The sequence below is a fragment of the Mytilus californianus genome, unplaced genomic scaffold (assembly GCF_021869535.1).
Source record: "Mytilus californianus isolate M0D057914Y unplaced genomic scaffold, xbMytCali1.0.p SCAF_2, whole genome shotgun sequence".
Lineage (NCBI taxonomy): Eukaryota > Metazoa > Mollusca > Bivalvia > Mytilida > Mytilidae > Mytilus > Mytilus californianus.
Window position 1 is genome coordinate 43,701,942 of NW_026262668.1, and position 24,858 is coordinate 43,726,799.

A 24,858-nucleotide genomic window follows, 5' to 3' on the forward strand; every position below is an offset into this window, starting at 1 on the left:
GATGGACTTGGCTGTGAGCTAGTCAATATAATGTCGGACTGAGATTGAGACTCAAAGTTTACATCAAAGGAGGCATCCATTTTGTGTTCACTCATCTTGACCTAAATGTGGCAGCGATTTATAGTATTCTTTTTATATTTTACTTTGTATATTTTATAACTTAACCAATTTTCCATTTCAGCGAATTATTTCAATAAACTATAAAAATATTTAATTTGATCTAAAGTTGTTAAAATATTTTGAAGACATTTTCTGAACTCATTACGCTATAGCTTTCCGTTTTCCAAATTTAGTCCCTGCTATGGTGTAATGAATAATTGACCATCGAAAAGTCCAATGCGGCAGAACTTAAATGTACTCACTGTACTAACCAATAGTACATGAAAACGTCATACCTGCACTGCAGTACTAACTGTATGGGGTTCAATACAGGATAATCATATGCTTCAATGGTCAATTATTCATTACACCATAGCAGGGACTAAATTTGGAAAACGGAAAGCTATACCGTAATGAGTTCAGAAAATGTCTTCAAAATATTTTAACAACTTTAGATCAAATTAAATATTTTTATAGTTTATTGAAATAATTCGCTGAAATGGAAAATTGGTTAAGTTATAAAATATACAAAGTAAAATATAAAAAGAATACTATAAATCGCTGCCACATATGGCTATGCTTGTTAATGTTTTTTGTCTAATTAATTGTCAGTTTTATTAAGTTTACGAAGGATCAAACCACAGGCGCTTGGGTATATGATACAGAATTTTTTTTTTAATATTTTTTGTTGTTGATTAAAATATTCAATTTTTTATATTTATACTACATATCTATCACTACTGCGCATGTCTCACCTAGTTTCGAGTGATTTTACTAACTCTGAGACAAACCCCCATTTTACTATCCACACTAAGAAAAGTGGATAGTAAAATGGGGGTTTGTCTCAGAGTTAGTAAAATCACTCGAAACTAGGTGAGACATGCGCAGTAGTGATAGATATGTAGTATAAATATAAAAAATTGAATATTTTAATCAACAAAAAAAATATTAAAAAAAAATGTCTGTATCATATACCCAAGCGCCTGTGGACCAAACACGATTCAATTGTTTAAGTTGACTATTGAACGATGCATGTGTTGATATCATATACGTTATCCATCATAAAAATCCCATTTTGTTGGTCACCCTACCATTCCAGTTTGCGCATGCCCTGAAATTATATTAATTCTGCCAGCTATATAACAGATTCACAGAAGCATCACTGAGGGGTGGGGCTATGCTTACTGCATGCACATGAGAAAAGTGGATATGATGTATCTATACTATAAATTCATAAGTTTCTGTAACGTTTATTTTATTGGGACAATTGAGACTGGATAGGTTTCCCTAAAATAACAAGTCAGTATCTTTAAGCATGACAAAAAAAAAGTGTTGAAAACTGATTATTTAAGTGAATTTTCTAAGGACCATAACTCTGCACAAAATCATCAGACCAGAAAGAAATTCATACTCGATCTGTAACTTGTCATGATAAAACTATATACCAATTATCAAATCAATATCTTCAAGCATGACGAAAAAAATGCGGAAAACTGATTATTTAAAAGTGAATTTTCTAAGTCCAAGGACTATAATTCTGCACAACATCATCAGACCAGAACAATATTTGAACTTGATCTGTAACTTGTCATGATAAAACAATACACTAAATATCAAATCATTATCTTCAAGCAAGAAGAAAAAAGTGTGGGCTATTAAGGGCATCAAGTACTTTATCGGCAACTGCTTTCCTAAGTGTTGGAGTTTTTCTTTCGCCTACTCCTCGCAGATCTCCAATTGAGTTACTATGACGTCTACAGTTTTGACGAGTTGACTGTTTTTGTGTGGCTGGTAGGGAGTCTGGGCTATCAGGATTACCACGTTTATTGCTGCCAGTTATTAAGGAAGCGATTGATGGACTTGGCTGTGAGCTAGTCAATATAATGTCGGACTGAGATTGAGACTCAAAGTTTACATCAAAGGAGGCATCCATTTTGTGTTCACTCATCTTGACCTATGGCTATGCTTGTTAATGTTTTTGTCTAATTAATTGTCAGTTTTCTTAAGTTTACGAAGGATCAAACATGATTCAATTGTTTAAGTTGACTATTGAACGATGCATGTGTTTATATCATATACGTTATCCATTTGATACCTTTACCTTTATAACATCATTAAATCCAAGTGAAAGTAAGAAGAAAGGATAGAAAATAGAACAGGTAGGTCTATAAGGATCCTGTATTGTATTGTAAGTGCATCATTTTGCTCAATTGAACGACATCCACCCTTTTTACTCAAGTGCAGAACTGTCTAAAAATGAAATGGGCGTTGAACGTGTCCAAGTGATCCTCACCCCCTTTTTATGTGTAAACATAGGCACCTGATGTCCGGACTTTTTCCTTCTTTAAATGTGTAAACACAGGCACCCTTGACACTCTTTATTTCAACATTTGCCAATTGTACCGCGATTTCGCGGGCATCTTCTAGTATATATGTTATAAATATTATTTTTTTATATGTATATATATCAATGGTCCATTTATATCACTTATTCAAAAGTAAAAATTAATATTAAGTGTTGATGGAAAAGACAGAAAATAACAATCATTTATAAAATATTCATCTCAGGATCTATAAATGTCATCTGGTCAATCTCAGAATAACCTTATATGTCTTTCAACTGCAAAAAACTGATATTTTAATTTTGTGGGTTTGCCATTGTCTGTTACATACAGGCCTATAGAAAATTTGTATTTGGTAGAACATTTAATTTCTTGCTTTACCTTTACCTACGAAATCCCCCAAAAATTGCTATCCGATGAATTATAATGAATCCACACAGTATTTGAATAGGGTCAGAAATTTTGCCATACAAAAGACCACATGAAAACATCTCAGAACTATTGCAATATTTTCTTAATGTGCATACACTTTCCAACATGAACCTCAAATTATAACATCTGGCACAGCAAATTGGACACCCGATCAGCTTCAGTCTTGCTACAAAACTGGAAAAACACATAATACCATATTTCTATACTCCATGTGGTTGTAAACAAAGACAAATATAATTAAAAACCAATTGTTCAGAGAACAATTGAAGGTCTTTCCACTTCTTACGATTTATTTTGATACAAAAATATTAAAAATTGGTTAAAAAAAGTCATTTCCAGTGTCAAATGATAGCTCATTGTTTGCTGATTCCAAAAATATATGGTTTCTATACAATTTTGTTGGAAATAAGGAGGTAATTTGTTACTTCCGGTCTGAAAAATGTCACCTCCAGTATTATTTGATAGTTTACTTGACACTGATTCCAAAAATATATGGTTCTATATACTTTTACATCAAATAAGTACAAAAAAAAGCTACTTCCGGTTTACACACAGTCATTTCCGGTTGGATTTTCAAGGTCATGTAAATTGCAACCTTATGAAAAAAGTCTCATGGCTTTATCATGTTTAAATATGAAGTTAAAGCGAAGGTCAAAATCTAGAACATCAAATTCAACTTTGACCTTGAGCTCAATTTTAAGGTCATAATACAAGGACCTAAAATCAAATTACCCTAGGTCTTTATTATACTTGGTAAATGAGTTATACCACCATACATGTAATTTTAAATATAAAAAGGGAGAAAACTCCCATTAATGGTCAATGTACCCTCGCAATCAAAATTTAAGTGTTACGAAATGTCGCAACTAACAATTTAGGAAAAATAATTTGTCAATATCTTATACGGTTTTTGAAAATAAGTGAAAATAAGCCAAAATCAAAATTGAGAATATGACCTTGACCTTTGACCTTGACCTAATTTTCATTTTATTGGACCAAGGACCTCAAATCAACAGACCCTAGGTCTCTATCACTTATGGTTTACCAGTTAGAAATGCATATCACTTATATCAAATGCATAAGGGGAAATAACTCTCATATGGAGTCTCAGTATAGCTTCGGTGCAAATGGTCAGCAGAATCCTGAAGATATAACAAGCAATTTGGTAAAATAAATTTGTCGTAATCTTGTACGGTTGCGAAGGAGTAGTGGCCACAAGAAAAACAGTGTTTGGGGAGATAACTCTTACAACGTAAAGTGTTCGGTTAAACAGTGTCAGTTTTAAAAGCGTATAAACTGTTCAATAGCAAATACCAAATATCTAAGCGACATCTTGTGAAACAACAATACTACGCAAGAAAAAAATTAGGCGGAAGAAAAAAAAAAATAATAATAATCAGAACAAAAGCAATAGGTCTTTCCACGGAAAAGTGGAAAGACCTAATTATAAAGGAGAAAATAAGCAAATATAATCTCAAACAATATAAGCATATGCATAAAGTCAGATATCTGTTGACAGATAACAAATGGTATGCACTTTAAGTATTACACTAATCACACTCATGTTATGATGTATTTTCTCTTTTTCAAAGTCATTCATTCTTTACTCTGAAAATTAATAGTCCATCCTAGTACTTGTCTATCAAAACCACAAGAGAAAAGATTGCACACTGTGTTTTCTGTCTCAGACCAACATACTGATGTCACCATCTTACTATGACCCTGAAAAAAATAAAGTAAGCTTTAGCTTTATGAACAATTGGTCCTTAATTCTATCTTAACAATCAATTTACTAAATGTTTGAGTAAGGTGAAAAATATATAAGACAATCACACTACAAACCAAACCACTATCAAAACTTTCAAAATGTTTTGTTGTAATCAACTGTTCCAAATTCCCAAATCAATGAAAAGTGACAGATTGAACAACTTCATAATACAAAACTGCATTTCAAAGTAAAAGTATATTCAACTATAAATTTGTTCTACAGTATTGCTTATTTTTGTCATGTAAATAATTCATACTGCTCAACTCACAATTTAATATATAAATATACATGTAAGCAAACTTTGATATATTACATTATTAGCAACAATGAATATCACATCACATTTTGGTTCAGTGTTTTTCATAATTTCCAAATGACATTATGTTGGACTTAACAATATATTTGGATTAACAGTATTGTCAAACACTGATTTTAATAAACCAATTGTAAATTAACATATATACATTTATTTATTTCATTTTTTTATTACATAGGTGAGATAGAAGAAATTGAAAAAATTATAATTATTGTAAATTCAGGGTGTTTCAAAATATTAAAATATAAAATAGTCTCCCATTTGTATTTTCTCTGGCAAATGGGAATTGGTGTACTAGCACGGCCCCTAAGCATCCACCCCTGGGCTGCTTATTATACATCAGGTGTTACATAATAAAAGGTGTTAAAAAATAAAAATAAATAATAAAAAAAAAACACCAAAAAACAGTGATTTTAATGTAGCAAATAAAATATTTTCCTATTGCCTAATCATAACAAGACATCTTTGAGTGTGAAATCAATGACTGAACTGACCAGCTATTCATTTAGATATACTGTAGTTTTTTTTTAAATAAATTTGATTGCATTTTATTTTCTCACCGAGGATGATGCTTTTAACTGTGTAAAATTAGGATTACTGAGATGTTTTTAATAATACAAAACTAAATTCCTACATGAATTAATCAAAATATAAAAACACAATATCAATCACAACCAACCTGTCTATTACTTCTTGGCAACCTTCCAATTCTGTTACCATGGATATCATACAACCTTATATGTCTGTTATCATGAGGTATAGCTATACAATTATGGCTACCTGATACTGCTAACCTATAAAATATTTGAAAGGTCTTACTTTTTTAAACAATCAAAACAATTATTCAATGCCTAAATACATGTATACGAATAAGATGTGAAATGATTGCAAATGAGACACTTATCCACTAAATACAAAAGGACAAGGATGTTAACAACAACATGTCTTTAATACATGTTTAACCCACCACATTCTCTATGTGCCTGTCAGCAGCCTGTAATTCAGTGGTTGTCATAGGTTCATGTCTGTCTTTTTGTTATAAATCAGGTCGTTAGTTTTTTCAATTGAATTGTTTCAAATTTTTCATGTCGGGGCATTTTAAAGCCAACTATATGGTATGGGTTTTCTCATTGTTGAAGGTTGTACTGTTGCCTATAATTGCTTACATCCATTTTATTTGAACTTTGGTGGATAGTTGTCTCATTGGCAGTCATACCACATATCCTTATTTTTATATTATACCACCTTCATCAATGTGCAATAACAAATGCTGTATATTGTGCTATCAAAAGCTAAGGAATAACAGAATGTAAAAAAATTTAAATGAAAACTAAAGGCCTGATTTAAGCCTTAAAATCATGAAAATTATGGCACAGCAACCAATCACAAACACTGGACTACAGGCTCCTCACTTTGAACAGACTGTCAGACACATATTGTGGCATGGTTAAACATGTTTGTGAGTGCTCAACCCCCTAAAAAAGTCTTTACACAAATGGACATTCCTTATCATAATGTAAATAAAATGATCTAAAATAATTGGTTTTCAAATTTACTTCATTCACAGTTCATAAGTTTTTTTTTTTATTGAACAGTCTCATCATTTAAACAAGAAATGCAGAGAAGAAAACAAACATTTCTTCGTCCACTTTTAAAAAAAAATCAGTGTCCATTCATCCCTCCAGGATGTATGTTTTAAAGACACAGAAATATCCATTTGATAGAAACAGAGCAAAACCAAGCCACATTTAATTGACTCCAAGATTCATTTGAATGGTTTAGTTTGCTGGCAAACCGGGGTTCAAACAACCACTTTCCTTCAAATTGATTTGCACCAATGGCTACGACAGTCAACAGCTTATTGTTCCCATTCTGATCATTGGTATATATTTTCTCTAAACTATGCTGTGTATATGGGGCTTTAAAGTGGTATGGGAGTACAAACAAAAAATGATAGACTTTTTTCATTCTATGCCAAAATAAAGTATACATTGTGATATGTTCAAAATTATAATAAAATAATAGATCACCGAACTTGTTATCAAGCTACGGGTTGTGAAAAATTACACATTTTGTATGGTTTATACAGAGAAAAAACATAATAATGTGAATAGAAGGTAAACTAAATGATAGAATTTTGAAATAAAATATTGGAAGGTAGCTCTTAAAAATTGCTTTCAGAATATTTGATTTTCTGTTCTTTTACTATTATCTGATGAAAATATGGCTACACAAAATTTGACCACCAAACAAACTGTTCTTATTGAGAGACTACTGAAATACTCAAAATTATTTATAAATCCAAAAATAGTCAAATCCATAACTCTTTGTTACCCATCTCATTAAAGTCATAGGAAAAACATCCGTCTTAATGAATAAAACTGTAGCATAGGAACGCACAAAAGAAAAACATCAAAAAAAATTTCCATGTTTGAACTACATTTTCCCTTAAGATATGTTTGGGCAAGTTTATACTGTGTGTTAAAAAAAATGTCTGTGGTAAATGCATGCCAACTTGAAAGATGAATTTTAAAGGCAGAGCTTAACTTGGTGATATATATTTATACATTTTCATTAACTTTCAAGATTACTTTTTCCTTTTTATCATTAGTCCTTGTCACAACTGTATGTCCATACTCAAAGACATAGATAAACCAACTAGTGCTAAGAATGCATGACAATCTGGAATTTGTAGGCCACATCTAACAAAAGATTCTATAATATAATTATTTGCCTTTTGCGGCCAAGCGATACCTGTAAAGGCTAAAAGATTTCTTTATAAATTATACATTTTCTGAGTTACCTTCCCTTAATACACAAAACGTGAAAAAATAGATACTTTTGTAAAAAATATGAGTAATTGTAACTTTTAAGATCACATAAATTTGTGAGTTTAAATAATTTTCATAAGTAAACTGCATTCCTGCATTAAAATTTGATTAAAAATATAGATCTATTGTGTTCTTCTATTTTCCAATCCAAGATGTAAGTAGACACACATATTACCTTCGATATATTATTATACTTTAATCAAATAACTGTACTGTGGTTGTACTTTCCCAAAGAAGCATCTTAAATTAAATAAAATTGTATAATATAAGTGACCTTTGATGCACAAATGTTTTCATATTTCGTTTGTTTTCTGAACTTCATTGCCCATGAACATGCCAAATGAAGGTTATCCAAAAAAATTACCTATTCACTGATGAGTCAGTTCTAATGGTTGCTATGGGTGATCTCATATTTTTCAGATCCCACACCTTAACAGTTCTATCATCACTACCAGAAACAACATTTTCACTTCCAGCAAAAACAGCACTTGTTACAGGTCTGAAATATATAATCAAAACTGTACAGATTATTGCCTGCAAGCTACAAATATCAAAGTTTAAAGTCAAACATGCATATTTGTTTAATTATTGCTTATAATTGCGCACGCACATCACATAAGACTTTTAACTATCTTACTATAAGGAATTGCATAGATATTTCATACAGATTCCATCATTTTGCAATGTGATTTTGTTACTAAGTCTAAAGTCAGGATAAGAAAATAATGTCCAGCTGGCTCAAATACTTTTTGGAAGGCCTGGATTGAAAACCACTTTTTTAGGTTACTGGAAACTAGCTTCTTTTAAAATTTGTACAATAAGGACTAGACAGTATCCTGGCAATGGTTTTTACAAATATATATGTTCACAGAACTAATCCATAAAATATTGCAACAAAATATAATAACATTCCTTTAACAAGTAAACCTGAAATGCATTAGTGGCCAAAAAATGTTGGAATCCCAAAAACACAAACACTCTAAAATTGGAAAAGTGAAACAAGGTCTGAACCACACTATTTCAGAAAATATGATTATAAGTCAAAGATTTAAATTAAAGTTGCTTCAAAATTCCTTTTTATTTTCAGAATTAACCATTTTGGTTATTTTGGCTTACAGCAAAAAATTCCTCCCAGATCCCAAATTCAAAAATATTTCCCCACTCTGGGGTTTATTGTATTTCCAGCAAACACAATCTGAGGCTAACATACTGTGAGTGTCCCTGGAAGACATTTACAAGAAGATTTGGATCCCTCATATCAAACAATCTGAAGGTTGTGTCCTTTGATGATGTCACAGCCAATCTCTGTGTAGGATGAGCTCTTACATCAGTTAATTCTTGGTCATGACCTAAAAAAAAGCAATCAACCATTGTTCAATAATATTGTAACTTTATGATGAAAATAACATCTATGATACAAAATCAATACGTGCACAGCAAAAAAAAAACAAAAAGCAAAGGAACAGTGCTTTTATTGCTGTTCTTCATCTCAAAGTCACAGTGAGGCCTTTAACACAGAGCAAAAACTCTCAACTCACAGCAAGTTTACAACAGCCTCTATCACTGTTTTGAGCAGAATTCTCTGCAAACCAACAATCACCTCACAACTGTGAACAAAACCATGGAGTAATATCAATAAAATAAATCAAACATTTAATGTCATAATTTAGCCCGACAACCACACTGCAAAAACAATACAAACATTTAATAGACAACCATGGGGCACTTCGAGATATATGTTAGATAACTTGGCAGGAATTGTTTAGATGAGACCATATATGTTCATATAAGGTTTCATCTAAAAAAAAGTAATTTAAGAACTGTTACAGTTTGCCTATAGCTACCATGTTACACCTTTGTCACAAAACCCTTTTAAAATTTTAACCTTACTGTTAGTTACATGAAAACAATTTACCAGTTAATGTTATGATTTGTTCCCCAGTTTCTGCATCAAACAGAATGGCTGATCTATCCCATGATGCAGTTATCACCTGACTTCCTTCTGCCATCCAATCAGCAGCTACTATGACTCCAATGTGACCAGACAATTCCATAGTTGGTGTTCTTAATGTGCTAGCCTCCTGAATCTGATCACACACATCTGTAATTAAAAATATTGAATTAACCTGTATTTCTTTAAATGAACAAAAGATATTTTATAAGTACTTTCAAGATATCTAAAACCTTATGTTGAGACCAAGTTTTCAGCCATTAAAAATTTGAATTTTGATTGTCACAGGCTTTCTTGAGAACTATTCATTTTGAGTAAGTTCTTGCATCAAACATTATATATTGGTTACACTTTAATTCTTTTTTTTTTTCAAAAATGAAAAGGAAGGTCAAGAATCTTACAAATGATTTATGTGAATTGTTCATAAATTAACAAAAATGATAACATCCTAAATTGTTTCCTGTAATTATTTGTCTTACATTTTGAGACACAAATATTAATTGCTTGCTGTATACTTTTTACCGCTTAAAATTTGATAATGACATCAAATTCATTTACCAATTAATGTTTTTTATTGTAACAGTATGCAAAAAGGTTACATTATTTAATAAAAATGTGCAAAAAAAACAACAAATTCTACCTTCAAAATTCACTTACAGGAGTGCACACATTGAAATGTCTTGCCTGTTTTACTATTCATGATTGAATGTTATGTTGAAAGTCCTTCAGATTAAGGTTTTATTACAGGTATCACATAAATTTTACATAATCAAGGATTTATAAAGATGAGGTCAATGTCATATGAACCCTGCTAGACAATCACTGAACCATGAAATGAGCTCAACAGGCACATGCCAGAGAGAAAATTCAGAACACAAGTCACCTGTATACAACATATCATGTGTCCAGGTCTGAAATGTACAGCTTATAACACAAAACGTATGCTGTAACCACCACCAGATTAGCTGTATGCGACCAATGCTGGCAAGACTATCAACCAAACTTTACATTGTAAACAATACTTTTTTTCTTTCAAAACAAATTTAAAAATAAAAATTTTATTTGTTTTTTAAAGGTTTAAAAAAATAATTTTGGTGTTTATGATAGATAAATCTACAGCTTGACATAATATGGTATAGAAAATTGTAGAGGGTCATCTATTGACCTCTAAATGTCGGGAATTTTTTTTGTGTTGTTGGGTACATTTTTTGTTGTTGTTGGGTAATTTTTTTTTTTTTTTATGTATTCAAATTTTAATAATTTAATTTTGGATGTAACACGTCTTCTGATTGGCTGAAAGTGTTTTGTCTATCAGCTCATAGACATAATTTTGTCATGTGACCGTGACGTCTTCAACATTTTTTTTAAAATTTGCTCCTTAAAAATGGAATTTAGAATTAAATTATAAGGAATGACTGTAATATTTTAACTGTATTCGAAATAACCTAAATGCGGGTTATTCAGTGTGCACAAATTTTGATGTTATTTCTTCATAGACAGAAAAAATATTACAGTCATTCCTTAAGTAAAAGAAAGGAAATGGAAAGATAACTTTAAGAAAAAATCCACAACTTGTTTACATAAAAACAGGTTTGATAAGATGGAGCTAATTTAAAAGGTGTCTAACATTCCAGTAAACCCAATTAACCAATCACTAATCTTATCTTTAGTTTTCTCAGGGTCCAGCTTATAGACAGGTTTCACAGTAAAATCTATTACCATCTACAACATCTTCTTTTTCTGATCCATCAATATCATCTTCTCCTGAAGAGTGGGATCTCTGAAAAAAAGGAAACCAAATTTTCAAACGATTACATCACTAAGTCTAGTATACATAATGTTGGCTAGTGTTATTCTCCAGATGGATTTTATCTAATCATTAGTTCATTTGACTCTGTAAAAGAGTAAGTCAATATAATTGGCTGGCAACTTACATAATACATATCACTTGGTAATAAATGTCAAATCTTGTTCTGGATATTTTTTTTATATTGGTGAAACTAGGATGCAATTATCATTTCTATGTTTACTTGCTACTGATTATTTCCTAATACCTCATGTTTTAAAAAAAAAAAGTTATTTATCACCTGGAATAATCAATTTTGCAGATTTCTCTCATTCAGTAAATAAATGGGGAATGTGTCCATGGGACACAGATGATGCCCCCACCTGCATATCATATAAAGTTATAAAGTGACATAACTGAAGAACGATATGAGTGACGCTACCCAAATTTGTACTTGATCTGAGTTTTGTGGTAATAAGTATTGTGTATAAGTTTAATAAAATTTGGTTGAGGCAAACTTAAGTTAGAGAACGGAAACGAAAAATGTAAAGGGGCATAACTCTAGAACAGTAAAAAGGACACCACCAAAATTCATACTTGATCTGTATTTTGTGGGTATAAGTATTGTGTATAAGTTTCATAACATTTGGTTGAGGCAAACTAAAGTTAAAGAACAGAAATGAAAAATTCAGCAATTTTTCCATTTGTAAAGGGGAATAACTCTAGAACGGTTAAAGTGATGACACCAAAATTCAAACTTGATCTGTGTTTTGTGGTAATAAGCATTGTGTATAAGTTTCCTAACATTTGGTTAAGGCTAACTTAAGTTAGAGAACGGAAACAAAAAATTCAGCAATTTTTCCATTTGTAAAGGGCATAACTCTAGAACGGTTTAAGTGACACCACCAAAATTCAATCTTGATCTGTATTTTGTGGTAATAAGCATTATGTATAAGTTTCATAACATTTGGTTGAGGCAAACTAAAGTTAAAGAACGGAAACGAAAAATTCAGCAATTTTTCCATTTGTAAAGGAGCATAACTCTAGAACGGTTAAAGTGACGCCACCAAAATTCAAACTTGATCTGTGTTTTGTGGTAATTAGCATTGTATATAAGTTTCATAACATTTGGATGAAGCAAACTAAAGTTAGAGAACGGAAACCAACTTTGGGACGTACATACATACATACGTACGTACGTACGTACATGCAGACAGACAAGGGTAAAACTTAATGCCCCCTCCGCTACGGCGGAGGCATAACAACTTTCTATAATAAAACCAGTCAACAAAAGTTGGAATGTATGCTAAACTGCATTTTGACAAGGAATAAAAAGTTATTATCTGGAATTTGTTTCAAATGGATATGCAGCAATTACCATAATTTAAAGTCTTTGGTTTGATGTGGCTGGGGATAAAACCCACAACCTCTCATGCTCAAGGCAATCACAAAACTGTGGTGTGTCTTCAGGGATGGAAAACAGTTGAATATATACTCATAAACCAATTTTAAATGGTTACTTCTATTAATTATATGTGATCATGTGTACATATTTTCCAAAAATAATCTTTTCTGTTTCCTTAAATGATTAAATTGAGTCATATAATAAACCTTACAACAACATTCTGAGACAATGGACTGACATGTGCTCCCCATATATGTGCTGTCTGATCTCCTGAACCAGTTAAAGCCAGTTCCTGGTTTGGATGGAATCGGATTGAGTTGACTGATCCCTGGTGACCAATGTACTGCAGTAAACATTGATTGGTACCAATGCACCATATTCTTGCAGTGTTATCTAAAATATAGATGTAGAGGTATATCTATGATATAGTGTTTTCTATAAACTCTAAGTCAAACCTGTATATATGTACCTTTTATACAAAAGTTCATTTATAAGCATTGTTAAGGATGTTTGCTCCTATTGTTTTTGAATTTTTGCCAGATACTCGGAATCATCTGGTTTTATCGATGTAGTGCCATTATAAATTTTGCCCACTTACCCCTACTATTCTTTTCATAATTTTATTACATCTAGTTTAAAAAGCCGTATTTGAAAATCTCATAAAATCCTTGTTATTTTTTAATTGTTTTTGAAAGAAAATGAGTGTCAATGTTAAATGTATGAAAATTCTAGAGAAAATCATTTCCCGCCAAATTTTCATTGGCTTATATTTCGAAAAAGGAAGCACACGAACCTTTCATTTTTTTCTGCTTTTTTAGTTCCATTATTTATATACTATCAATTTATAACAGTCTTTTAAAAAGCTTGTTATTTTGAAACAGAGTAGCGAACATCCTTAAATGGATTTTTTTAATGTTGTCCTTCATAGACAGCTGTGATTTGTTATATAGAGGTTCAATGGTATGTGGCGGTGTATTTATACATGCCCCAAAGTAAAACAGCAACCATCTTTATCATGGGCTTTACTTCCGTGATAGAAGAAGTCCAATTTACCATATTTCTAATAGTTGTTCATTGAGGTTAAAATATCTTTATCATGGGCTTTACTTCCGTGATAGAAGAAGTCCAATTTACCATATTTCTAATAGTTGTTCATTGAGGTTAAAATTTAATTCCTAATCAAAATGGATTTCTTTGACAACTTATATATCATAAGGGGAAAACTCTTCCAAATATATACAGTGGTATCATTTTAACACAATAGTGGACAGAACTCAAGACATTAGTATTTTAAAGAGTTTTGTAAAGATTAAATTCACTTTAAAGTACATGAAATATTTTTTTTTTATTCTAAAATAAATTAAAAACAAATTATATGGGGAAAAAGTTTACAGAAGTTTACAGAAGCAAATTAAAGACAGCACAAATAATTTGAAAAACTGTTTTAATCAAACCAGTTAATGCATTGGGTACCAAAAGGCAGTTATTATTTTATCCTATTATGTAAAACATTTTCTTTTATTTCCATGTAATTTTTTTTCTTCAAAATAATCAATCTCAGTGACATTTATATAGAAATGATTATATAAATCCTTTTTGAATCATGCTCAGTAGCTTGTAACCAAATTAACAATAACAAAAGCATTATTTCAGAGATACCAATGTCAACATTTAATATTGTGTAAGTGCAGAAAAAACCTGCTGAAGCTGTTCCAAGGACTGGTTGACTTGACCTTGACACACTGACCTCCCATACACCATCTCTGTGACCTCTGTAACTTCTTACAACAGAATAATTAGGTGAAGGATTTCTAAAACTGGAGACAATTTTGCTGGTAGAAGCTTTGTAGGTTGTCTTTATCTTCTGTGATATTTGTGTAGCTGAAATTAGAACACAAGACAATCCAAATGAATATTCTCTTTAATTACAAGTCTAAATTGAAAACAACGTTCAAACCTATGATTGCGTTGGATAAAAACCGCAATTTTTATACGTGTGCATGTAAAACAAATTTCTTGGTAGAGGGGTCTAAATACAGCACAAACAACATTTTCCAAAAGACCAAAATAGTGAAAAAGTATATTTTAACAAAATGCATTTGACTAACAGGTCAAACAACAGATGTTCTTAAACCCTGCTGACTGCCATTGGCGATTGCCAAATAAATTGACCACCAGTACAAAATGGATCTTAATATTAATTTAATACCAAACAGAAAACAATAAACTTGTGGAAAAGATGGTCAGGTATACCACAAACATGAGGTGCAAATATATATATATATATATACAGTGTACAATGCTAACAAACAATAGAATCACATTTTTTAATAAATGTAGAAGTTGGTGGCCCATTCTTTGATTTTAAATTACCCATTACAGTTTTGGTTTTAGCAATGTCTGCTATCTAAGATCAATATCAAAAGGAGTAGGTTCAGAAAGGGTTTATATTGGCCCTAAAATTCCATGAATTTTAATTAAAAAATGTAAACTTTAATGAAAAGATATGTAAAATGTCTGATGAATACAAAATTAACAAGCATTCTGTCAGTATTGCCTGGCAATACATAGTCCCCTACTGGTTAAAAATTCATTATACTGGAACAAAATGCTAACTTGATCTATAACTTGTCATGATGTAAACTATTTAACAAATATCAAGTCAATATCTTCAAGCATGACGAAAACAAATGTGGAAAATTGATTATTTGAGTGAATTTTCTAAGTCCAAGGACCATAACTCTGCACAAAATCATCAGACCAGACCAAAATTCGAACTTGATCTATAACTTGTCATGATAAAACTATATACCAATCATCAAATCAATATCTTCAAGCATGACAAAAAAAAGAGTGGAAAACTGATTATTTGAGTGAAATTTCAAAGTTCAAAGATCATAACTCTGCACAAAATCGTCAGACCGGAACAAAATTCGAACATGATCTGTAACTTATCATGATAAAACAATACACCAAATATCAAATCAATCTCTTCAAGCATGAAGAAAAAAAGTGTGGAGAACTGATTTGCTGGATTGACGGATGGACAGAGTGCAAACCTAAAGGCTCCTTCGACCTTGTCGGTAGGGGACTAATAAGCTCTGATAAATTACAACAGAAATGATGTCATAATTACAGTGCACTCTTAATATTGAAATCATAATTTCAAATAATTTTCTGGCTACAATTAGAAAGTTTTTGTGTCAGAGAACATTTTGCTTTATGCATGAACCACCATTATGTTTTCCACAGATGTGTATCTCTCTCATATGGAACTTTTTATAATATTTTGGTCGAAAAAACACACCTTAAAAATGCAATCAAACAGAAAATATGGTAAAGAGCTTTAGAAATGTTATATTTTAGAAACTGTCAAGATAGCCTTATACAAATAATAAACAGAAAAAATGTCTAGTTTATCTAAATTTGTATATTTTAGAACATAAATATTCGTTTTTTGATATGGTAACATGGTCCAATTTTATGGGCAAAATTAAGACCGTCCTGGCCTTACTTCTTTAGTGATATGAAGTTTTGTTTTTACAACCAAGAAAGAACAAGTAGTGTCAAATTATCTTCTTTTACAGTTACATACTACACAAAACTCATATCTTTTCTATTTTCATAATTCATAAGTAAAATTCATGCATCTGATTTGTACCAAGGCAACCCTTAGGAAATTCTTTGTTTGATGTTGCCTACCCATGCCTTGTAGGGTTGGGTATGCAGGTAATTTTTGTTTGTTTTGGCCAACAACATAAGTTACATGTTTCAGACAAGAAAACAACGTCACTTTAGAGCAGGAAAAAATCTTTAAAAAAAATTTGAAAAGATTTGTGTTATAAATTTTATCAGGTAGGCTGCTGCTTTTTAGGTGGGTAGGTAGGCAACATCAAACAATTTAAATTTTATCTTTAGCACAATAATTCAATACTTATAAGTTAAAACAGCTTGTGCACATTTGAATAAAATTCTACAGAAATGTACTTTTTTAATATTAAAAAATGTGAACTTTTTGAAGAAAATAACAGAAGCATCTACAATAGACTACAATACCTCTTTTAGGTTTGCTGGCACCAAGATCTGGTGCATCTAGACTATCAGTTAATGTCTTTTCACTTTCAAGTCTTTCTAGAACTTCTATTCTTTCACTCACTATAAAATAATGGATCAACTGTGTTTAAAGAATATTTACAAATAAAACCATTCATGTTCTAACACAAACAAGAGCTGTTTAAACAAATGGCAATTGTCAGAAGTCAATACTTTTCTGGTAAAGCAGCTTGTTTAATGTGACTTTACTTTAAGATTTACTTGAGTTCCTCCTTGATAATTTTATTTTGTATGTAATTCCTAATTTTAAACTACAAGAAAATTGGTTGTTTACATTCTCATCATTTGGTCATTTCTCATAGTTTTCTCATTGGCAATCATACCACATATCGTTTCTCATAGTTTTCTCATTGGCAATCATACCACATATCGTTTCTCATAGTTTTCTCATTGGCAATCATACCACATATCGTTTCTCATAGTTTTCTCATTGGCAATCTTACCACATATCTATTTGTTATATGCCTGAATTTTTTTCTGACGTTAACTAAAATTGAGAATGGAAATGGGGAATATGTCAAAGAGACAACAACCCGACCAAAGAGCACACAACAGCCGAAGGCCACCAATGGGTCTTCAATGCAGCGAGAAAATCCAGCACCCGGAGGTGGTCCTCAGCTGGCCCCTAAATAAAATTGTATACTAGTTCAGTGAAAATGGATGTAACCATAAACTCCAAAACATATAAATGAACTAAAATTAAAAAACATACAAGACTTAAACGAAGTCCAGAGGCTCCTGACTTGGGACAGGCACAAAAATGCAGCGGGGTTAAACATGTTTTGTGAGATCTCAACCCTCCCCCTATACCTCTAGCCAATGTAGAATAAAGAAACACATAGCAATACACAGAAAAACTCAGTTTAAAAGAAGTCTGAGTCCGATGTCAGAATAGGTAACAAAAGAAACTAAGCAAAATGACAATGATACATAAATGAACAAAGGACTACTAGCAGTTACTGACATGCCAGCTCCAGACCTCAATTAAACTGATTGAAAGATTATGTCTTCATCATATGAAAATCAAGTACATTATCCCTCCTGTTAGGGGTTTAGTATCATACCATCATAAAATATATACCGGTAAACTAAACTACTTTCACAAAACACAATAAAATGTAACACTAGAATAAACTTACATGCCTGGTTTTCTGCATACAAACTTTCAAATTCTTTTTCAATCTGACCAAACAAATTGTGAAGTTTTTCTCTGAAAAAAAAACTTTAAAATGCATTCCTTTGTTTATCTGAAGCAAACTGGCATCTTAGTATAATAAACCTTTTTCTTTACACTAAAGGGCATGTCAGTAAAGTATGCACTTATGGCCTGGTACAATTAACTTTCTTTAGTATTAATATGGACATTAATTGAAGAATTTCATTATTTTTGTTAAATTAGGGTTGTCTTTCATTGACCATGAGACACCAGTAACTTATATATAATTATAACAGTAAGTGGGTTAGGATGATTGTACTGCTGTAAAACTGGTTACCAATGCTGAGATTTACATGTTTGTCAAATTGACACCTAAGTAATAAGTTGGGAACTTTTATAACTGACTATATGGTATGTTTTTTTTTTCTAATTGCTGAAGCTGTGCAGTGACCTATAATTGCTTATATCCACATCATTTGAACTCTGGTGATAGTTATCTAATCTGCAATCATACCTTATTTTTATACTTAACAAATTTATGAAATTTTTTCTTCAAAGCCACTTAAGGTAGATAGGGTGTCTTCCTCCATCTTGGATTTTGAAATATCAGAAAACAATCGGTCTAGATCTTTAATAAAATTTGCAAATTTTGAGAGTAGTAGGTAATTCATGTGTAAGAATTTTCATTTCAAGATAGAAAATGACATGTTTTATCATATTTATGGTTGTATTTTACAAAAAATAGAATACTTTTGTTTGATTCATTTTTTCCACCTTTGCCACATAAGGGGAGGCAACTCAAATGTAAGGGCAGATAATTCAGATAAAGTTACTTTTACAATAGATTGTGTTAGGAATTTACCTATTCTTTTATGTAGCAAGAAAACGGGTCCGTGACCCATTTTTTTCTTTTTCTTATCTGAAAGCATAATATTAGAGCTATCTTCTCATATTTTATCTCAAAATTCTATGGTGTAGTTTTCGTTTTATGGCAGAAAATTGGATTTTCCATGCATAATCTATACAAAATCTGTCACTTTTGCACAACCTGTAGCGTGAAAATAAGCCCAGTGACCTATTCTTTTTATTATTTTTTTTTAAAAAGCATGATATAAACTAGGTTTTGGCAAATTATCAAAAAATTCTATGGATTATAATTTAGACACCCCATCTACCTTAAGCCTGGATCACATTATAAATTTACATAAAAACCAGGATAAAAGTTATTCACAAAATCTTTTCAAAATAAATGGGGAATGTGCCCATGGGACACAGATGATGCCCCTGCTTGCATATAACGTTATAAAGGGACACAACTCAAGAACGGTATGAGTGACGCTACCCAAAGTCGTACTTGATTTCAGTTTTGTGGTAATAAGCATTGTGTATAATTTTCATAACATTTGGTTGAGGCAAACTTAAATTTCAAGATCGAAATATCGTGAGCCTAAATCCATCAATTGGAAATACAACTTCAAAATACTGATGGATTCAGTCGAGGATTATGCCAGGCAATGGGCTAAACGCGAGAAAGAAGACATAGATACTCTTTCCGAATGGATTAAGGCTGTGAGGTCGTTGATACAAATCCGAATTAAGAAACTAAATGGGCATATCAATACCCACGCTACATCAATTTTTAAAGACCCAAATGTTGCAAAACACTTGTCCTACCTCCATGACAAATATGTTGTTGTCCCCGCAGATAAAGCCCCAAACAACATCGTTTTTGTGTGTAAATATCATTACATAAATTGCTTGATAAATGAATTAGGTATTGACAATTCACTTGGAAACTCAACATATACCCTCACGACACTTACCAAAGAGGAAATCCTAGATAATCATAGGTCTGTTCTATGTTCCTTTGGAATTTCAACCAAAGACGAAGAACTGGATCTTCCATCACTGAATTGGATACCTAAACTACATAAGTGTCCTTACAAACAACGGTATATTGCTGGGTCTTCCAAGTGCTCCACGAAACCTCTTTCTAAATTATTAACATCTATTTTATCAGCAATCAAAGCCGGGCTCCAAAGTTATTGTGAAACTGCCTATTCTAGAGGTGGCGTGAATCAGATGTGGATACTAAAAAATTCCAAAGATCTTTTAGAGTACATACAATCTAAGACTCTCTCATCTTGCAATAGTATTAAAACATTTGACTTTTCTACACTTTACACAAGTATTCCCCATTCCAAACTAAAAGACAAATTGAAAGAGTTGGTATTACTTTGTTTCATTAAAAAGAATGGCGAACGTAGATACAAGTATCTTGTCTTGGGGAGGGATAAATCCTACTTTGTAAAGAATCACTCTGATTCAAACAAAAAATTCTCTGAAACTGACATTATCAAGATGCTTGATTTCTTGATTGACAACATATTTGTTACATTTGGAGGACGTGTTTTTCAACAGACTGTCTGAATTCCAATGGGAACCAATTGTGCCCCTCTTCTTGCCGACTTGTTTCTTTATTATTATGAGGCTGGCTTCATACAGGAGCTTCTTAGGAAGAAAGATAAGAAGTTAGCAATATCCTTTAACTCTACGTTCCGCTATATAGATGATGTTCTCTCACTAAATAATACAAAATTTGGTGACTATGTTGAACGAATCTATCCCATCGAACTAGAGATAAAGGATACTACAGATACAGTTAAGTCTGCCTCAAATCTTGACTTACATCTAGAAATTGACAATGAGGGTCGGTTGAAAACAAAACTTTACGACAAAAGAGATGATTTCAGCTTCCCAATTGTGAACTTTCCATTTCTATGTAGCAACATTCCAGCAGCGCCTGCATACAGAGTATATATCTCCCAATTGATACGATATTCCCGGGCTTGTGTTTCCTATCATGATTTCCTTGATAGAGGATTGCTGCTCACAAGGAAGCTATTAAACCAAGAGTTCCAAATGGTGAAGTTGAAGTCATCCCTTCGTAAATTTTACGGACGCCATCACGAGTTGGTTGACCGTTATGGAATAACCGTTTCACAGATGATATCGGATATGTTCCTTATGTCGTAACTACAATACCCTTCCCTTTTCATGAATGTGACTTACAGAATTAGACTATTTACCGGATTTGTAATAACATAAGCAACTCGACGGGTGCCACATGTGGAGCCGGATCTGCTTACCCTTACGGAGCACCTGAGATCATCCCCAGTTTTTGGTGGGGTTCGTGTTGCTTAGTCTTTAGTTTTCTATGTTGTGTCATCTGTACTATTATTTGTCTGATTGTCTTTTTATTTTTGGCCATGACGTTGTCAGTTTGTTTTCGATCTATGAGTTTGACTGTCCCTCTGGTATCTTTCATCCCTCTTTTAAGTTAGAGAATGGAAACGAAAAATTCAGCAGTTTTTCCATTTTGAAGGGGCATAACTCTAGAACTGTAAAAGTGACACCACCAAAATTCAAACCTGATCTGTGTTCTGTGGTAATAAGCATTGTGTATAAGATTCATAGCACTTGGTTGAGGCAAAGTTAAGTTAGAGAACGGAAAATAATTTCGGGACGTATGGATGGACGTACAGACGGACAAGGGTAAAACATAATGCCACCTCCGCTACGGCAGAGAATAAAAATTTCCATTGCATTCAAGTGTAATCAATGTCATTATAAAATCAAATTGATTTCTTCAATTTCCAGGAACACATAATTTATCAATGTAAAAATCTGGATAAAGAAATTATTGACAAAATCTCCCAATGCCCATCCAAATGAGAGGGGGCGGTCAGGGGGGTACCTTTCTCCTTTCTCCCACCCCCTCTCTCCTTTCTCCCGCCCCTCTTCTCTTGTCTCCCGCTCTAAAACATGAAAAACTAATGTATAGGAAGCTCATTTTAAAAGAAATCGATCAAATGTCTTGTTTTTATGGCTCGTCCCCGTCGTGTCCTTTCACGAGATAGAAGTGTTGTTTCTTCTGCTTCAAGAATCTCAATAAATTTTTCACTAAATGTTAAGCTTTCTGTTTGCAATGAATTTGTAAGTCTGATGCACGCCGTTTCCCGATGATTTTTTTTTTCAAAATAGAAATCCAAATTATAGAAACGCAGGATAATGTTTGAAAATACGGGGAATTGTTGTGCCACTATTAGTGCAATTTGGTTAAGAAACCAATTAGTTTTAAAATGGTTGCTAAAAACGCTGCTTGCAAAATAGAAAAATAGAATTCATTTGGAAAAGAATAGTTATACGGATATAATTTAGCGAAAATGCATAGTACAAGCAGCCGTGGAAATTCAGACATAAAATGGTTTGTTTGAATGGAATTAACAAAGAAGAATAATTGTCTCCGAACTTGGTAATTTTGCCGCACAGCTTTTTCTATGTTCCAAGTGTAACCAGTTTCTGAACATTATTGGACTGTACAGAAAATATGGTTCCGGAAGCTTGTATAAAATAAATTGCCAACACTGTAATCGTATAAGCGCTAAGCCTAGTTTACACAGGACAGCAACATCAGAATGAGGCAAAAGTTAACAAAGGCTTGACATTTTGGGATGTCACCACTTAATGTGCACCCGATGTGCCGAAATAAAATTAGATCATGCAGATCCCGTTACATATTTTTCTTTCAATTCGGTTTTTCAAAACAAATTATTTCTCGAAATTTACAATCACACTATTCATTAAAAAACAGTGGCCAATAATAAATGAATAATCGGTGCTTTGATGAAGTTTAATCCCAAATAGCGCTCTGAACGCAAAAAAAAATTAAAGAGATACTTTTGTTTACATGCATATAGTCCGCAACTACGCACACAGCTCACACGTTTACATCATACAGAGTAAATACTATAATAAAAATATGTATTATTTAATTTATCACTTTTACAACTGATGGAATGTTTTTATAAATAACCTTTTTGATGGCTGCATTAAATTAAATGTGTCTTTTAGACACAACTAATTCAAATTGTATTGTATCGTCCTGATAATGCCTGAAATATTTGCCACCGGACAATTTTCAACCTCAAATCAATCATTTCAAACTACTTGAAAATCACAGTGTACTTAATCAAATTTTTAAAGCACTTTATCCTTGCATGAATGTAGGGTGGCATTACCTTTGTCTAGTTTGATAGGGTTAAGTAGAAGATATGTTTTTTTTCTAAGCTGAATGTGCACCCAGTTACATGTAAGTTGAAATAAAATTAAATCAGTAAAATTGATAAGAAATTTACGAAACTGGACAGGGGAAATGACAACAAAATAAAAAAACACCATTCAGATCCCATTACATATTTTTTCAATACCTCGGAGTAAAAATAACCTTACTCTACATTCAGTAACGTCATCCCTTTTCTGTCAAAATCTTTGCATATCAGTAAATTTTGAAGCAATTTGTCTAAAAAAAAAAGGTTTTGATATGCGTTTGATTTGATTTATGTGTTGTTAACGCCATTTTTAAGTACCGCTTTTGAGCTATAATTTTAGTGTCGGCCAGTTTTGATTGGTGGAGGAAGCCGGGAGTGCCCTGAGAAAACCACCGACCTTCGATAGGAAAAACGGACACTCCTAGTCAATTAAGATTGGAGTCGAGTGCACCCGCATGAGCGGGATTCGAAACTCACAACCTCAGTGTTGACTGGCTAGTAATTACAGTAGTAACTACTTAGACCACTTGGCCATCAAGTTCCCTTTTTTGACATGTGTCTCTATACATATAAAAAAGAAGATGTGGTGTGGTTGCCAATGAGACAACTCTTCACGAGAGACTTAATGACATAGAAATTAACAACTATGGATAATTGTATGGCCTTCAACAATGAGCAAAGCCCTTTCCGCATTGTCAGCTAATGGGAAAACTAACAGCCTTATTACTGTACAAAAAATGAACCAAAAACAAAAATGTAACACAGCAACAAATGACAACCACTGAATGACAGGCTCCTGATTAGAAACAGACACATGCAAACAGAATGTGGTGGGTTAAACATATTAGCGTGATCCCCAACCTCCCCCGGGACAGTGGTGTAACAGTACAACATAAGAACGAACTATAAGAATCAGTTAAAAAGGCTTAACTCATCAGATGGATACAAATAGAAATACATGTAAGAATAAATTGCTTCGCCGAGCGCAGCTGGATACGACCGCAGAGGTCCAACCCTGAACAGTTGGGGCAGAAATGGAAACAATATTCGCGCTTGATACAGGTCTGAATTTGGATTGTAATTAAATATTTGACACATAATAGGTTTCTGACACAGAATAACTGTAGTCAAAGAACTTAGAATTGGTTATTTGATTTGAATTTATATTCAAATGTTTGCTATTGTGCAATACACTATGATGTTGCGAATTGACCCCCCCCCCCCCCCCCCCCCTTTTTCCAAAAATAAAAATTCTTTCCCTCAAGATGTGGTCATAATCTGAATTCAAATTTCCAATGGTATTTGCATCCATAATTACCCATTTAAATCCATCATAAAAGTCTTAAAATAGAAAATGACATACATAATCATGGCTAAAATTAATTAATAGTAACTTCTAAATATAATTTGACAGCTAATCACATCAAGATAATACAACATTTCTTTATACATAATTTAAAAGCAGTGTAAGGGAGTTAATTCAAACATACACAACATTGTACTTTAAATGTGTTTGGATTATTTCCCTTACACTGCTTTTAAATTGTC

At 32.3% G+C, this 24,858-nt stretch overlaps 1 protein-coding gene across 1 annotated transcript in view; it reads right to left on the reverse strand.

The window, feature by feature from the left end:
* Positions 1–2,464: 2,464 nt before the first annotated feature.
* The window catches only part of LOC127727985 (WD repeat-containing protein 37-like), a 36,697-nt gene continuing 14,303 nt past the window's right edge, over positions 2,465–24,858 (reverse strand). The window contains exons 3-12 of the mRNA XM_052235133.1: positions 18,183–18,253; positions 16,987–17,085; positions 14,629–14,811; positions 13,142–13,323; positions 11,459–11,519; positions 9,704–9,889; positions 8,999–9,137; positions 8,153–8,287; positions 5,637–5,751; positions 2,465–4,595 (exon numbers count right to left, since the gene is read on the reverse strand). Of these exons, the coding sequence (XP_052091093.1) occupies positions 4,470–4,595; positions 5,637–5,751; positions 8,153–8,287; positions 8,999–9,137; positions 9,704–9,889; positions 11,459–11,519; positions 13,142–13,323; positions 14,629–14,811; positions 16,987–17,085; positions 18,183–18,253 (1,297 nt within the window). The 3' untranslated portion in view covers positions 2,465–4,469. The remainder of the gene's footprint in view (positions 4,596–5,636; positions 5,752–8,152; positions 8,288–8,998; positions 9,138–9,703; positions 9,890–11,458; positions 11,520–13,141; positions 13,324–14,628; positions 14,812–16,986; positions 17,086–18,182; positions 18,254–24,858) is intronic.